The sequence below is a fragment of the Hipposideros armiger genome, unplaced genomic scaffold, assembly GCF_001890085.2.
Source record: "Hipposideros armiger isolate ML-2016 unplaced genomic scaffold, ASM189008v1 scaffold_87, whole genome shotgun sequence".
Taxonomy (NCBI): domain Eukaryota; kingdom Metazoa; phylum Chordata; class Mammalia; order Chiroptera; family Hipposideridae; genus Hipposideros; species Hipposideros armiger.
In genome coordinates, this window is record NW_017731437.1 from 2,651,512 (window position 1) to 2,668,912 (window position 17,401).

The window sequence follows — 17,401 nt, forward strand, 5'->3', positions numbered from 1 at the left end:
ATAAATCATTATTTTTACAGTTTATTGGTCACTAGGAACACCTAAATTATTTTATCTTCCCAAAACATCCATAATTTCTGTCAGCTGTGTTAATTTTCCTGATTTAATTTGGTCCCTGCAATTTGTAAGACTGCTTCTCCCAATATACGTTACCTTACTGTTTTGTGTGTAATATAGGTAATATAATTAGCAATTGTCGACAATAACTGATTAGGGCTAACTTCCCTGTTGTTGGTAATAATTTACATAATATATTGCTTAGCATAGAGGTTGTAATTTTAAATGATTCATAGGTTGTGTGTCCTTTTGTCATTAATCAATATTATTGCATTTTATTAGAATAAAGAGCATCAAGGGAACTGACTCCATGCTATTTTTAGTCAGAAAATTAATAAGTTTTTTAATTGAGATAGTAATATCCATGTCGCGACCAGATAATTTAAAAACTGTGGCTAACTATTTACACTTTATACCTTCTGTTCTTCAGTTAGTATTTAAAACATCCACATTTCTGTCTCTGAGAAACTGTGTCTATATGAAAATTACAGCTGATATGAGCTGTCAGTGTGACCATCAGCAGTGTCGAGGGAGCTTATGGGCAGAAACAAAATGATCAGAATTTGCATTGATTTGGAAAAATGAAGTTTACACATGTAACATAAAATGTTTTCCTGACTGAGTGTAAAGACTGGGGAGACCTATTGTTGCCTGGCCCAGGGCCTCTTCTGCACCTGTAGATGGTAATGCCGTAGCCTTCCGGATTCAGGAGGCACCCATCCCTGATCAGGATGCTATGGCACCAGGACTGGGCCGAGGAACCAAGGAAGAATTCCCCGAGAACCCTTGTCATCTGTGTCCCTTTGAAACAACCCTGACCTACAGTCCTCCACTCGGTTCCCATATTTTAAGACAAACGCCTCAGTTCTTCCTCAGCCCACGGGGTAACTGGGAACTGCCGGCTTTCTGTAGGACTGCTTTATCTGTGCTTGTTTAATCTGCTGTCTTCTCATTTCTTTCCCCAGATCTGTGTCTTTGATGGCTGGTCAAAAAATAAGAATAATTTTTCAGTATATATTTGCAACTTGTAAATTTTTCTTATAAGAAAATAATGTAACACAGATTTTCTTTTACATCATTACGTATACATATAATACTAGTAAAACTCCTCCTTAACCAATAGTTTAAACTATTATTTTAAACCCTATTATGTTGCAAATACTGTGAATTGATGTTTAATAGCAGTTTTGAGTGGATGGGGGTCAGGAGTGAGAAAATTGCAACTTTAAGAAGCTAAACAAATCTGATTAATGTCTCCATATCACTTTCTACGAAAAGCCATCCCAAAGATAGATTATCTAGAAATGATTTTGGATTTGAAATGACTGTTTTAACTTTCTCAGTTTCACTGTTATTGTTTTCTCTCTCTCTCTCGGTATCCTTTTCAGTGTCATCCGGCTGGGGAGAAATGCCTAATGTTCATTCAAAGGCTGAAAACTCTTGGGGAGAACCATCCTCCCCTTCCACCCTGGTCGACAACGGCACCGCAGCTTGGGGCAAGCCGCCCAGCAGTAGCGGCGGGTGGGGAGACCAGCCCACAGAGCCGGCCGTGACGTTTGGAAGAGCCGGCGCGCCCACTGCCTCCCCGGCCCTGTGCAAACCAGGTAAGCCCAGCATCCTGCCTGCCCTACTGTGGCAGTTTAGAAGTGGGTCAGAGTATTTTAGTTAGAGGGATACTTTTCGCTGTATTTTAAGAATTACTTTTTAGGACACTTTCCTAATTTATTTACACTTTAAGACTAACATTAAACCAAGACTGTACCGAAGTATTTGCCGTGCCTGATACATGAGCACAAGGGAGCTATAACAAAGCCCAGCTTTCCTTTTTAAAACATTAAGTAAATAAAAGAAGCAGAATGTGGTAACCTGTCTGCTTGATATGACTCTCAGCATCCACACTTCCTCAGCGTTTTCTCGCTGCCATTTGAAACAGTTTCAACTTGCTCTGTCCCTGAGTGAGGAGGACATGGCGGGCTGCTTTTCCTGGTTGAGATTAGGTTTTGAAGCACATGTTGCTGCTGGGCAGTCTGACATTTCTTGCCTTGTCTTTGAAACAAAAGTCTGCTCTGGACACTCCAGGTTCATGCGTTTTTGTTTTTGTTTTTCTTTTTTGAAAAAAAGGAAAGAAAAATTGTGTTGCATTTTCCTCCCATTATCTGAAAGTGTAATAAGAACACGTATAAAATACACATTCTTAAACATGTCAGCTCACACTTACCTAGGGGAACTCTGTTGTGTGTGGGTGTTTTGCAATGTGATACTTTTGCCACTGGCTTGAGTATACAATTGATGATTTAAGTCTGGTGTTAAAATTGACTGTTTACTCGGCTGCAGAAGCTTCACATTTTCTCTGGATGTCATTAAGTGTCTTATATCTCAAAATGCAACTTGACCGGTTTTGTGTTTTGTTCCTTTGCTAACACTGGATAGTATGTGCCACATATCTGCCATCCTGCTTTGTTAGTTATTCCATTCATAGCACTTCTTGTTACAAATCTAAAGGATAAGGCAGTCTCTGGGTATTTATACATTCACATGCCATTTGGTGGCAGTATATTTGTTTTCATGATTTGTCCTTGGAGGCCCAATTATATGCCTGTCCACTTTGTAAGCATCATATCTTCATTGTCTTACAGTCTCCAGCTAACTGTGCTATCACCTAATCTTTGGCAGCCTTCAGTTTCCCCCAGGAAGTGAAAATTTTACAGATAAATTTTACACCAAAAATTATTTTGTATTTTAAGAAAAGAGAAAAAAATAGTATCCTGAAATCAAAAGTCAGTACTCAGCTTGTAGTTCCATCTGCCTGAGGCCTCAGCTGTTTCCATCCAGTTATTCTGGGAGTGTCTCCTGGGAGCTGGTCAGAAACAGGCCGTCGGGTTCAGCCACAGACCTGGTGCATTCCGCATGGTCCCCAGGTGACTCGCATATGGTCACGCTGGAGGAGCACCGGTCCACACAACGTACTGCGGCAGGTGACTGAAAACCACATGGAGGACAGTGATGTTTTCAGGACTCTGCATTTTACCGGCCATTTCATACCATGTAGAGATTACCACCTTCTCCTCTATCCCCCAGGATTGATTTTTAGAATGTTCATTATTCAGAGGGATCTGTAGTCGGTTGAGGGAGTTTGGAACAGCACAGACTCCAAATGGCTGGCATTTGAAGAAAAAAATACGTATACGCATATTATGTATCTGATAAATTCAGTTCTTAGGTCTAGAGGAAAGGAAGCAGTGAAAAGCTAGATTATAATACACCCCTTTTGTCCCACCTGCCCCTCAATGACATTGTAGGCAGCACTGTCGGCTTCAGGAATGGTGAATTTGATCAGTTCATGTTCACTCTCTTTCTAGCTTCAAAATCTATGCAAGAAGGCTGGGGCAGTGGTGGGGACGACATGAGCCTCGGTCCCAGTCAGTGGGAAGACGAAGAAGGGGCCATGTGGAACAGTGCTGCTTCCCAAGAAAGCGCCTCCTCCTGCAGCTCCTGGGGCAATGCCCCCAAGAAAGGACTCCAAAAGGTGTGCGTGACACTAAAGCAAGATTCAGATCAGTGCTGCTGCTTAGGCCACTCGGCTTGGTGGTGGTGTCTCTAATCAACGATGGGAGGCAGGCCCGAGATCCTTGGAGTGCAAGCCCCTCAGACCCTTTCGGGGTCTTTCCTAAGCGTAGGGTGGAGTTTTCTAGAGACTGCACAGAATTGCTCTGACAGCAAAGCCAGTGCAGAGACAGGCGTGAGAATCCAGCCGCCTGTGTGCAGCTGGTCAGTCAGCCAGAAGATTAGCAGACATGCACAGCAGTGCCACCCTCCCCATGCGCACTCACTCGACTCTTGTTTTAGAAAATATAATTATTTTCCATTAGAAAATGTAATTTATGCTAACATATAATGGGTTTGTTATTTTTTTAATTAATACATATTTTCTAAATTTCTCAGTTATAATTTCTAGTATAGTAAATATCGATAGATACAACCCATGTAAACATAAGTTCTTTAGACTCCTTAGAGGTTTTTTTTATTTTTGTTTTTTTAAAGATTTTATTGGGGAATTGGTGGGGGGAACAGTGTTGGGGAAGGGGAACAGACAAGGTGCTGCCCTTTTGTTCTTCAGTCTAGTGGATAATGTCGCTTCACTGGCCCATGTTGGTATTATCATTGCACTCTTCCCGGCTGAGGCAGATCGGTCACCGGCTATTGGACGGCTGCTCACGGCAGCTCATGCCATCTGCCGGCCACTCATGGTAGCTCACGGCAGTCCACTGCAGCCTATGCCGTCATCGGCGACTCACGGCAGCCCAGCTCCAGGCCAAGCTGTTTTTCACCATCTTAGCTGTAGAGGGCGCACCGTCACTGGCCCGCATGTGGGATCCGAACCGGGGCCGTGCTGCTTAGAGCTTGTACTCCCAAGCCAACTCTCAACCAACGAGCCACTCGGCCAGCCCTGGAATCCTTAGTTTTTAAGAAAGTAATGGGGTCCTGAGACCCAAAAGTCTGAGAGCTCCTGGGGAAGACCATTAAGTCGTCTAAACAAATGGGCAGCCATCTGGACAAACAGGTGAGATCCACCTGTCACAGCTCATGTCTGCACCAGGAGAAATTCCAAGTAGATTGCAAATTTAAATGTGAAAAATAAAAATGTGAAAGAATTCTTAAAACAACCTTGGAGTGGGAGAGGCCTAACTATGATGAAAATCTAAAAGCCATAAAATAAAAGACAAACTGTAATAGATAAACATAAAAGCTGTGCATGACAGAAAATACCCTAGTCAAAGTCAAAAGACAAATAAGCAACTGGAAAAAAATTTTTGTAACTCATATCATGAGAGGGCTGATCATATATATTATATATATACATATATATACACACACACACACACACATATATATATATATATATAATGTATCCTAGAAATTAATTTTTTTAAAGTCACCCAGTAGCCCAATAGAAAAATGAGCAAAGAATGTGACTAGATGACCCACAGAAAAGGAATACAAATAGCTCTTAAACATATGGAAGGATATCAACCTGACTTGTGGAAAGAGCTAGATTTAAAACAACCCTAAGAGATGCCATTTTAAATCTCTCAGACCAGCAGGAAACCAGAAGTTTAATGCACATGGTCTGTTTACAAAGCCATGAGAAAGCCAGCACTCTCCTGCATGCTGGTAAGAATATAAATTAGTATAACCCAACGGAGGGCCGCTTGGCGTTGTCGACCAAAATTACAGACGCGTCAGACTGGCACAGCATTTCCACTGGTCACGGGTCTAGCAAATGGCACTGGCACACAGTTTTCTGTTTTAGCATTTTTGTAGTGAAAAAATGAAAATAAATGTGCTTTAATGGGGTAACGAGTTAAATTATGCCACATCCATATTACGGAAAGCTTAGCAGATTTTTTTGAAGGAAATTGTGTGTGTGTGTCTTCAAAATCTATGCAGGAAGGCTGGGGCAGTGGTGGGGGCAACATAAGCATTGGTCCAGTCCACCCACACACACACACATACACACACACAGATAGATAGATAGAGATAGAGATACGTACACACATATATATGTGTGAATATATGAAAAGATCACCAAAGTAATTGTTAAATGAAAGGGCAAGGTCCAGAAAAGCGTGCAGAGCACACCACCACTTTTGGGGGAGGGGAAGAGAAAATGTGTGAGTGCACGCACATGCACTCATGATGGCGTCTACTGAATTAAAAATTCTCTGGAATGATCAGTAAGAAGCTGCTCAAAGTGGCCTCCTCTTTGAGAGGAGAAGGACTGAGCACTGGGCAGGTGGGGTGGGAAGAAGATTCTTTCATGTACACCTTTTTTCTACTTTCACATCATGAATGTAGTACCTGTTCAAAAAAATTTAAGAAAGCATTCAGTTAGCAGTAAGCAGAAGCCAGAAACTGAAATCAGGGCTCTCTCTTCCTAAGGAGCAGACGGGACTGTGGACATCCAAAAGGAGGCTTTGACCATCTTAGCAGAAGGCTGCTAATCCAGTTAATGACGGGGCCAGAAAGACCAAATTGGTACATTAGAATAGTGTAGAATCTGGACAGATCTGGCCCTCACCACACAGAAATGATTAAATCAGCCTCCAAATGAGCAGCTTCCTATTAGGACAAGAGCCTGTTGCTTTACTATCTCCCTATCTGCCCTGTTCTGTAGTCAAGGCAGGCTCGATTTTGAACAGCACTGTGTAGAATCTTTAGAGGAGGACTTTTTTGTGTTGTATTAATGCACCACTGGAGTCTAATTTTAGAATAAGAGGGAAATGACTGAGGAAGGGGGGCCGCTCCCTGGCCCCTGGCTGAGGCCTTCTGCCCCCACCCCCCATCTTCTTTGTAGGTGACCTCTTTCCCTCGCTGACACGTTAGCCTAAGGGCTGTAAGCAATGAATAGTTAACCAAAGTAAGAGTTTCCTGTTCCTTTCTTCTTGTTGCCTTTTTATTCTATTGGAAGGAACCCCCTGCATTTTGTCATCTTTTAGGCAAAAGGGCAAAAAACATGTGATTTTTAGTAAACTTCACACAGTATTAGCATAGGGCTAGGCTCAAGGGAGCATTTATTATGATTATTTGATCATGGAAGTGGTACATATTTGTGACGAACTCAGTTCATTCTCTGAGGAAGAGAAGTAATTATCTGGCTTTTTAAAGTCCCCCCTGAAGCACCCCACAGGACTAGCCACGAAATACTGTCAGGGACTGGCCGGAGTACAGCGCTATTGAACAAAAAGATTCTGTGACTTGAATTAAAACCCCTGTGAGTTGTAGGCACTTCCTATTTCTAGAAGAAATGCCTGGAAACGTGCTCATGGGCTCTCCCTCGCTCACACCCCTTCTAGGGCATGAAGACGCCTGGCAAGCAGGACGAGGCCTGGATCATGAACCGGCTCATCAAACAACTCACGGACATGGGCTTCCCGGTGACTGGCGCCTCTGGCTTTAGCCTTTTCCCCCCTGTGCCCTGCCCGCGGTTGTCATGTGGGACAAGGAAGGAAGACTTTCGAGGGAAGGGCTGGATTGTTGTCATAGCCTGATACGTAAATTCCCCTTCCCCTGGGCCCTCGTTTAGGGATCGAGGCTTTGAACTACAGCAAAGAGCCACATCATTTCTCTCGAGAAAGGAGTGAGAGTTTTCTGCCAGAATCAAAAGTGCTGTGGGGTTTTTCATTTTCATTGGTTTCTACAGTTTTATATTTTTTCATTTGTAATTAAAAGTGAGTGTTTTTATTAGTTTATGCAGATTGACAAAGATCACAAGAGAAAACTTGGCCTAAAGTAAAGGTTTCGTGTCCAGAGAACGACTCCTAACCAAACCGGTTGAGTCCCTGCGTTTCTGGTCATGTGCAGGGAGAATTCGGAATCGTAGGGTGTCCCTCTGCAAATGTACCCAGTCTGTTCAGTCCCCAAGACTGAACGGCAGGGCTTCCACTAGCAAGCAGCATGCCAGCATCTGCCTTGTGTTCCCTCCAAACGCCTTCTTTCCCAGTCTTTATTCAAGCGGGTGATTTATCTGTTGATCATTGTGGGTGTCCCTAAAGAGTGAGTCCAGGATGGCCTGGCCTAGAGGAGGGAACCACCTACTTCACGGCAGGCACAGGCCCTCCGACGCTGGGCAGGGCACGGAGCCTGGGAGGAACCATGGGGCCCGCTCAGTGGGTTTGTACCTTCCACTGAAGTCAGTCCATTCCAATCACAGGGATAATTCCCCAAGTGAACCCACTTATTTTGTTTTGCTGTTACATTTCCTGGTGAAAAGTAGTGGACAGCAGACAGAGCCCAGACTCCGTGAAGCAGACAGTGAGCCTGTGCGCTCTGCGTTCCCACAGTTGCTGGCATGAGGGGCCACGTGGGAGGTGGCCCGTTAGCCCCAGGGTCTGTCTTGCCTCAGTGTCTGCGTGTGTCCTCGTTGGTGGTTCTGCGGTCCTGGCGGGGGGTTCAGCCTTGCTGAACCATTGCTGTTCAGCGCTGCCCAGATACAATCCCAGGAGTCTGCTGGCGCTGCATTTGTCTGAAGTGTTAAATCCACATCCTTTAGTCCAAAAATGAAGTCATACATTTTCTTACAACAGGTATTTTTTATTTAGAAGACACTAATCGCTAGCCTCAACAGTGAAGGAAAGAAAGTATTTCCAGTTCCAAAACCTAATAATAGGTTAATGATGACCACTTCCCTAAGTTGATAGTGACGGAACTCTATAAGCTTTTCCTTTTGTTAGCATGCAATTCTAATGAAAACTCTTTTCCTGAACAGAGAGAGCCAGCTGAAGAGGCCTTGAAGAGTAATAATATGAGTCTCGATCAGGCCATGAGTAAGTAAAATGATGTACTTAAAGTATGCTTTTTTTAAAAGTACCAGTTTGTGGACTTTTGATTTCCAGAAGCATTTCATTGTAATTGTGGGTCAATGGTTGGGCACATGCTGTGTAGACAGGACCAGGCTTAGCCCAGGGGTAACCATGCTGTGTGCGCTAACCACGCCGCGAGTCTCGGGGACGAAGGGCCAGGCACACATTGAAGCTTGTTTGCTTTTTTCATTTTTTTCCAGAGCTTCCGTAAATGGATAAATTGGTTTCCCTCTGTTTTGAGGGGAGCTAATAGTGTCACTTGTGGAGAGAGGCAGGGGCCACGTACCAGGCCTTGCTGTCCTGACTGAGCAGGTCCTCGTTCCTGGCCCCACGACGGGCTGGCTCAGGGGCCAGCAGAGGCATCGCCGTGCTGGCCGAGCACTTACTCTGTAGGGACCACAAGGGACGAGCAACCCCCATTCTGGCGCTACCCTGCAAACAATAATTATGTTACACGTTTACATGTAAAACATTAGCTGATTCTGGTCACTGGTGGAACTTGGGTTCCGTGCGATGACTGTGCACACTGAGCCGTTCTCGGGAGAATTACAGGGCTGGGTCCCTGCGAGCCTCTGCACAGAGCATTTTTGTCAACCAGCCAATACATAACCTTGTTTTCTGTGTGTTTCTTTTTAAAGATGCCTTATTTAACATACATTTCTCACAAATAATCGTATGCCATATTTTTTTATTTATAATAAAACATGAGCTGAGAAGGGCTGACCGTTTCCCTGACTCTAGGTGATGGGACTAGAAATTTCTTTGGCTTTTAGACTCACACCAATGCTATTGGCTGTGCTTTTTTTTTTAATCAGTCATCTTGTGAATAGACAAATTTAGCCACTTTCCCATCTTTTTCATAGCTCACCACACACCATAGGTGTCACTTTAGCGCTTTCCTAACGGCCTCACATACAGAGTGGTGACTTTCCCTTTTTCTGGATGGAACGCACTACTGTTGTCTCCTTAGCATTGAACTCGTGGCCAACAGCACTATGATTGGCGCCTGACCATACTTACCTGCCACGCTTTCTCCCGGGGCACATCACAGCCTCCCTGCTCAGGGACACTTGACAGCACTTCAGCACTATGCTGGGACCATTTTAAACACCGAAGTCACCAACAAAAAGCACAAAAAACATGACACTACATATAGAAGAGTCCTTGCAACTAGTAGGGACCCAGCAAATGGACACTGATGGCTGTAGGAGGGACAGAGGAGCTGTTTTAGACAGGATCATCAGGGACAGCCCCTCGGAGGAAGTGACCACTGACTGACGCCTGTGTGAAGAAGGGGGAGGAGTCCCAGGGGAGAGGCCAGTGCAGCCCCTGAGGTCGGTGCGGCTGAGTGGAGCACATGAGTGAAGGGACCCAGGGCCGAGGTCCTAGAGGAGGGCCGCAGACTGTCGAGCCTCGGCCAGAATCAAACCAGGGGCCTCCCTGTTTCCCTGGGGGTTGAGAGTCTCAAATCCGCTCGTCTTGCAGTTCAGTATCAGTTGGTCCCCTCAGGTGCTCTCTCTTCAGTGAGGCTTCTGTTTGTTGTGCTCCAGGCGCTCTGCTGGAAAAGAAGGTGGACATGGACAAGCGTGGACTGGGAGTGACCGACTACAATGGAATGGTCACCAAACCCCTTGGCTGCCGCCCACCAATCTCCAAAGAGTCTTCCGTGGACCGCCCCACTTTTCTTGACAAGGTAGGAATTCAGGTGGTTTGTGGCCATTAGTTTGACAAGAGGTGTTTTTCATTTTAACTGTGTCCTTAATGGAAGCCAGATTAAAAACTTGCTGGACTGCAATACTTAAGTGACTTTTATCCATTTTTTCAAGTGTTGCATTGTCAGAAAACTCATGACGCATTTTTGCAACGAAAAACATAGAAAAAATACGTCATGACTTTTCCAACAACCCAATATATATAAATGTTTAACTCAAAAGAGGTAGTGTTATGTTTTATATGATGTCATGAGGAATAAAAAATACTGAAATTGAAAACTGATTTTCATTTCATTGGGGGAACTGGGCTGGGTTGTCTCCTTCAATTTGTCCAATAGACAAGGGGCATCAAATTTCTGTTACTGTGTAATTTTACATGCACAGTTCTTCCCGTTGGGAATGATGTGTTACATGTTGAATCTCAGAAAAAGGGACCAGAGGTGGCTGGGCTCGGGCACCGGTTCTGGCTGGCCCTTGCTTGTCTAGGCCACTTCAGAGGGCTTGCTGGTGTCTATGGGGAACCTTCCCCTTGGATGTTTAACAAGTCCAGTCACCAGTTCAGTCCTTTTAGTATCATCCTGTAGAAATGTCCCTCACACCCCATGGGTGTGACTTCAAGGGGGAGAAGACAGCATCACACAAAGTCAATAAAAATATTGAACCTTGAAAATAAAATTGAAGCCAGAAAGGACACGTTAAAGAAAAAGGGGGAAGGTGTCACAGGAGAAGAGATGGGGTTCCATCTCTGTTCTCAAAGAAACAGGGTCCTTCGCTCCACTGCAGAAAGCTGGTGTGGGGCACCCATCCCAGCCCTGCCCCCGTGTGGCCAGGGTCCAGAGTGCCCAGTGATGCTGGGATTTAAATGTGGGAGCCTGACTGATTTCCTTATCTTTAAAGTGTGCAATAATACGACAGGCTTGTAAAGTTAGACACGATAAGTTTGCAAAGGGCCTGGCACATAGTGTGACCTCAATAAATGTAAAAAAAAAAAATTAACAGGATTCTGTCTGTTTTATAACTTACCCACTTATTGGGTTAAACCATATGAAGCTGCTGTGTTAGTAGGTGAAGAACAGTTGCATGTGAGCAGAATTCCACCCGATGTAGACCTAGAGCCTTGGCAATAATGTCGCAAAAGGAACCTGTTTATTTAAAAGTGGTTAGAAAGTGTTTTCCAAATCAGACTTTTGCTGAGTTTCTGCCTCTTTCTCCTGACCCCCACCCTTAGGGGGAGGGTCAATAGTGGATGAGAATGTTATAAGCTAATGTATGTGTTTGTAAAATAATTGTTAAAATGAAAACAGCATCTTAATCCTGTTTCTCTTTTTTCTTTTTCCCCCTTTCCTTTTGCCCATGTTCTCCATTCTGTTATTATCCGCTTTTTTGATCTTTTAATTCTTTCTCCATCCATATCCCTTACATGTCTTGGGAAACTGCTTTGTGCTCTGTGTGCGGGTGGACACTGCACACAGCTCACCCTTTCTTTCTCCAATCAGGGTGGCGGCCTCGTGGAAGAGCCCACGACTTCACCATTTTTGCCTTCACCAAGCCTGAAGCCCCCCCTTTCAAACAGTGCACTCCCTAATCAGGCCCTGGGTGGGATTGCCTCAGGGCTGGGCATGCAAAACTTGAATTCTTCTCGACAGGTAAGGCTGTTGGGAGAGAGCGGGGTGCTCTGTGTGTCACCTGCCTTTGAAGCGTGTTTGAGATGTACTCTTTCTTATTTTAATTAATGTCTGTGTTTTAAAATATGACCGACTCGTGCTCCCTTCAGCAGCACATAACACTAAAATGTGACCGACTTGTGTTCCTTCAGCAGCACGTAACACTAAAATATGACCGACTCGTGTTCCTTCAGCAGCACGTAACACTAAAACGTGATTGGCTGTGTAAAGGTTGTTGAAGTGCGGTAACAATTTCCCTTCGAGTGAATTACTGGTGTCAAGAGTTGAATCCAGTTCTTGAGTTTTAACCATCTTACAGGAAATGCTTCAAAATTGTATTTATTTTTACACATAACTAAAACGTGTCTGAGTTCAGCACCGTGGTGCTAACTACTGCTCGTGTAAATGATACATCTTGCAGAGTAGCTTTCCATTGCCAGACCCATTCATAAATTGCAATCTTAACTATGTTGATCTGTAAGAAAACACCACATCCTACCCTTTTTCCCAGAAATAGAGGTGACATCTCCTATAAAGTTCTCAGTGATCCTCAGAGAGTCACGTGAGCGTTTTCCCCTGCCTTTGACACTCTTGGGGAAGTGAAAGTCACTGTCAGACGTCACTGGAGGGAGGACCTAAGGGGTTTGATTGATTTCTGCTCCATGTCACTTCTCTCCCCCAGATTCTGTACAATGAAATGATATGCAAGTAAATCAGGCTTTTCCCGCCTATAGAACATCCCTTCTCTTAGATTTTTCTTATGGAAGAGGCTGATGCCCACAAACCTTTGAGACTTCTTTTGAAGTAGATGCTGTGCCTCTTTCACTGTCGCCAGCATCCCAGCCCTCATGAGCCCGGCGATCTTACATCTCTAACGGAGCTGGTAGTTCAGTGTGGGACGTCTGCACGTCACATGTTCTGCCATCTGGAACATGTGGGTGGGGTCCTGGAACTGAGCCCACACGGCAGGGTTCTGCCTGATGCCTGTCCGGTACCGCGTCCCAGGAGAGCAGGAAGTACCACATGCAGCCCAGGTAGCTGCTTGTATTTGTCAGCTTATTTAGTTTCAGGTTTTATTGTTGAAACAATAGTTGTATTTCCTGTTTGAAAACGTGGCTATTCTCTCAGGTTAGTAATCCCCACACGTTATGACTCTTAACGCATCACAGATATCCTTTTAGGAATGTATATTATCCAAATAGCTATACATATTGCTATTGTTTGTAGCACTGTACTATTATATTGGGTTGTCGGGAAAGTCATGACATATTTTTCTATGTTTTTCAATGCAAAAATGCGTCATGACTTTCCCAACGGCCCAGTAGTTTCTTTGCATGTGATAGCTTTGTTTCGAGACACATTAAAACTGGTGCTGTGGTGTGGCTTCTATGATGTGAAACATAGACAAGCTTCGTGGGCCGATGGAAACCATGTTGTATACCTGTTTAGCACAACAAGGCGTTTCACCCCTTCCGAGGTTCCTGTAGCTCCCGGCTCTGTGACAACTCTGTCCCCGCTCGTGTTTCTGCAGATACCGAGTGGCAATCTGGGTGTGTTTGGCAGTAGCGGACCAGCACAAGCCAGGACCCTACAACAGCCGCCGCAGCCGCCCGTGCAGCCTCTGAACTCCTCCCAGCCCAGTCTCCGTGCTCAAGTGCCTCAGTTTCTATCCCCTCAGGTCAGACCCGCGTCCGGGCGCTACTGAGCCAGGCCACACAGGCGCGCTTTCTGTGGCGTCTCATGCCTCCGTGACGTCACTGTTGTAAAGTGAGAGCAAACTAACCCACTCCTAAGAGCAGGCCTTCCGGTTCTGGTCTGCCATCTGATTCTCCTGGCCCAGTGACCCGGGAGGCGTTCTCAGCATTGCTCCTGGGAGCACGTCACCCGGCCGGCCAGCTGTGGGTGGCCAGGGGAAGAGGTGCACCCAGCACACTACACAGACGTGGTTTTTGTCCTGGCCTTGACAGGATGGTTCCAATGAATGCAGTGAGTTGTCCTAGACTGGTGGGAGAGGAACGGTACTGCTTAGGTCAGAGAGGAAACCCCTGAGAAGCAAAGATTAAATAGCGCTTTAGTGAGAAAAGAAGTGTGATGCTATATAATAGTGGGCATATTATAGACTTTTTAGTTTAGTTTACTATTTAGTGTTAGATCATATTTGCCCATAGATTCTTTATTAGAAAGATCAAATAGAATTAAGGAAAAGGATATTGTTTTACATAGCAGCTTTAAAGCATAATACCACATTTTCATATTAATATGGTTTACTTTAGAACATTCCATAATTTTAGACTTTGGACTGAGTTTTCCCTTGAACAGCGTGGGTTTGAATTGCGTGCAGTTCAAACCCGCGTTGTTCAAGGGTCCACTGTACTTTCAATCCACGGTTGGGAATTCGTATGCGGAGGGCCGACTTAAGTTACACTTGGATTTTGACTGCGAGGATGGTTGGTGCCCCAACCCCCACGTTGTTTAGGTGTCAGCAGAACAGTGTTACCTCCTTACCCCTGAGTAGAATATGCAGCTATCTAGTATAATGATGAATTATAAAGTTAGCTGGAAGTCAGTATCACTCACTATAATTGTTTGAACCCAGATTTGTGCACTGAGTTAAATGGTTGAAACCTGGGTAAAATAACAGTGAAAGTCATTAGTTAGGATACAGGGTAAACGGCTGTAACAGAGAGACCCCAAAATACAGCAGCACAGACAGGACAGCTGTTTGCTGTCTCGGAGACTGGGGAAAGCAGGCAAGTGGGAGCTGCTCTCCACGGTTGCGTCCCAGCAGCAGGATGGAAGGCAGAGTCTGGGCGGCCACTTTCTGCCAGGTGGACAGTTCAAACCCAAACCCATTTCCATTCAAACCGAAACTGCATGACACAACCGCTCCAGCCTAAGGGGCAGAAGGAGAGACGGGCCCCAGGGGATGCGGACAGGCGGCAGTCTTCAAACGCTCAGCAAACAGACCAGCAGACCAGTGTGTCCCAAATGTCAGTCGTCTGTGTGCCGCCCACTTTACTGCACTATCACACGTTTCCTTTCAGTTGACTTGCCTTCTTAGTTTAAGTAAATTTATTCTTCAAGGAAACTACATATCTACCATTAAAAGGAAAATCAAGATTTTTCTAATACACATTAGACAACTGTTAAAGTGAAAAATGCTCATCCATGTTCTACCTCAAGTCATCCTGCATAAATGCTGTGATAAATGGACACATGGACAACATTGAAATAGCCAGCCCCTAATTGGTTCAGAGCAGTGAATTCCAGGTGAACAGGGAGGCAGATTGACAGTCAAGGTCGGGGCTGGCAGAGCCACGCAAGTGCATTTGCCCCAGGGAGGCTGGGGCAGGTGTGCCCACCAAGAGGAGTGTCTGCGCCCTGAGCAGGGGGACCACTTCCCGAGTGTGTAAACTTGAGAAGGGTTACTGCCCACCCTGGGCCGAGACCCTGTTGTGGGCTGGTGTGCTGCCATCTACCAAGAGGCATCACCTGCCTCCTTCGATAAGGCTCGAACCAAGTGAAAATAACTTTCCTTTGACAGAGGTGAAATCAGTTACTCATAGGAGGCACCCAGAGTCACTCCCAGAAAAGAAATTGGAAAGTTCATTCATAACTAAGTAAATTCATAACTAGAAAGTTAATTCACAAAACATTTGGAGGAAGTGATCTTTCTTCTTCCTTTCCCCTCCCTCCCTCCCTTCTTCCCCGTCTCCAAGAGTCCTTCCTTATTCTTCACAAAAGCATGTTAACTAACAGTAAAAACTGTACAAAATTTTAATGGCTTTTGAAATTCACTCATGAGACAAATATAATTGCCATTAATTAATCAGTTTTGAACCTAGAAACTGCACAGACGAGTAAATATTTTAATAGTGATTCAGTGCCTAATGGTGTATTTTGTGTTAAACAGGTTCAAGCACAGCTTTTGCAGTTTGCAGCAAAAAACATTGGTCTCAACCCTGCACTATTAACCTCGCCAATTAACCCTCAGCATATGACGATGTTGAACCAGCTCTATCAGCTGCAGCTGGTAAGTGGGAGATGTGTGCACATCCCAGAACAAAGGAGAACGCTAACACGCACGCACAGGCGCCAGCAGTACATGCTGACCGATGCAGTAGTGAACCGAACACTTTTCTTCCTGTAGGGAATGTCACTGAGACTTCTAGGAAGTTTTTAAACTGTTCAGAGAATTAGGAAGTTTGCCATTTAAGCGTTTTTTACTAAGCTTCGTCAATTCTTTGGCTTTTCCATGTTCATGGAGTGGCCCAGATGTCACATTAGGGATGTCTTAGCTTGAGCTCTCAGCCAGCCTTTCTCAGCCAGTTTCTCGTCTCAGCCACAGAACACAGAAATGATTTCGGTGACTTTTTTTTTAGCTGAGCCATCCTGCCACCTGTTGGCAGTTCAGCGGCTGCTCAGCTCGGGCCGAAACTCGAACCGCTGTTGCTCAGAGCTCAAACTCTTGAGCGAGCTCTTAACCAACTGAGCCACTCGGCCAGCCCCGGTGACTATTTTTTAAATTCTTCCAAGGACGGCATACAGATATTATAGAAGCATAAAAGAGAAGTTACTTTATTACATACAGTAGATGCCTCAGAAATTAAGACTTAGTTCTCTCTCAGAATCCCTGTTGAAAAAGGCTGATGTAACCTAATAATTCTTGAAAGTTTTATAATTTGACATACTTGAATTTTGAGTTTTCAGCAGTCTTTCACCATAAAATGCAGCGTCATTGTGTGCTAGGTACATGCTGAATTTACACACCCTAAAAGACCACGTGTGTTAGTTCTTTACTACGTTGTCACCTGATTTATGTAGAAGTCTTGTCCAACAACTTTATCTCCTAGAAAATGACCAGGAATCATAAAGGAAGGGAAAAAAGGCCTTCAGTAGACAGAGCCGTTGTCGTCAAATCATTCCTTACAGGAGGGGCCTGACGCTTTCCTCCTCGTTGGACGCCTGCCTAACCAGCTGGCGTGTCTGGTCTCCCAGTCAGTAGCTGGGTAGCATGGAGGAGGAAAGGGTCCTGGAGACAAGTGGTAGCGTGAATGGAGCACAGAGCTGCGGTCGTGGGGGCGGGCTGAGCCTGGACTCCAGCTGTGCCCTTCCCCATGAGGAGACAGGGCCACCTGGGACCTGGGCCGTGGGGAGGGGCTCCCGGGGTGCAGTACAGATGCTTGTATAGCTGACAGCAACAGGAGGAGACCCTGACCTCCACAGAGCGTATCGTGTACACTCTGATTACAGAGGAAAGTGCTTTCTACCCCACGGTAATGCTGAGAACACAGCTGTATTCTGACATGGCGCGTAGCTGGTCATCATACCCGGTCTAGGATCTTTATTTACACAGCAGCTTTATTGACCCCTGTAGTGTGAAAGATGCCACAGAAGTGCCGAATTGTGTTCACTGTATTCTGATTTAAAAACTCGTGTACTGGAGGTTTTTCCCAGGAAAAAAGGTACAAAAAAAGTGTACTTTTTTCCCCAGAAAAATTGGTAAAATAAAGTTTCAGTGCATCCTAAAGTTAAGTCACAATATGTTCAAACCACCGTGTGATAAGGGGACCAAGAATCCTGGCCATTTTCTCTTTTTACTTTTTTA

General features: G+C 44.9%; 1 protein-coding gene across 3 annotated transcripts in view; it reads left to right on the forward strand.

The window, feature by feature from the left end:
- TNRC6C (trinucleotide repeat containing adaptor 6C) overlaps positions 1 to 17,401 on the forward strand; it is an 85,617-nt gene that overhangs the window by 47,554 nt on the left and 20,662 nt on the right. For 2 of the 3 annotated variants that reach the window (XM_019644371.1, XM_019644369.1), the window contains 8 exons: positions 1,446 to 1,661; positions 3,417 to 3,583; positions 6,912 to 6,992; positions 8,324 to 8,381; positions 9,968 to 10,110; positions 11,602 to 11,775; positions 13,325 to 13,471; positions 15,707 to 15,826. In XM_019644371.1, coding sequence (XP_019499916.1) covers positions 1,446 to 1,661; positions 3,417 to 3,583; positions 6,912 to 6,992; positions 8,324 to 8,381; positions 9,968 to 10,110; positions 11,602 to 11,775; positions 13,325 to 13,471; positions 15,707 to 15,826 — 1,106 coding nt within the window. The remainder of the gene's footprint in view (positions 1 to 1,445; positions 1,662 to 3,416; positions 3,584 to 6,911; positions 6,993 to 8,323; positions 8,382 to 9,967; positions 10,111 to 11,601; positions 11,776 to 13,324; positions 13,472 to 15,706; positions 15,827 to 17,401) is intronic. The other variant, XM_019644370.1, reaches the window with a different exon arrangement.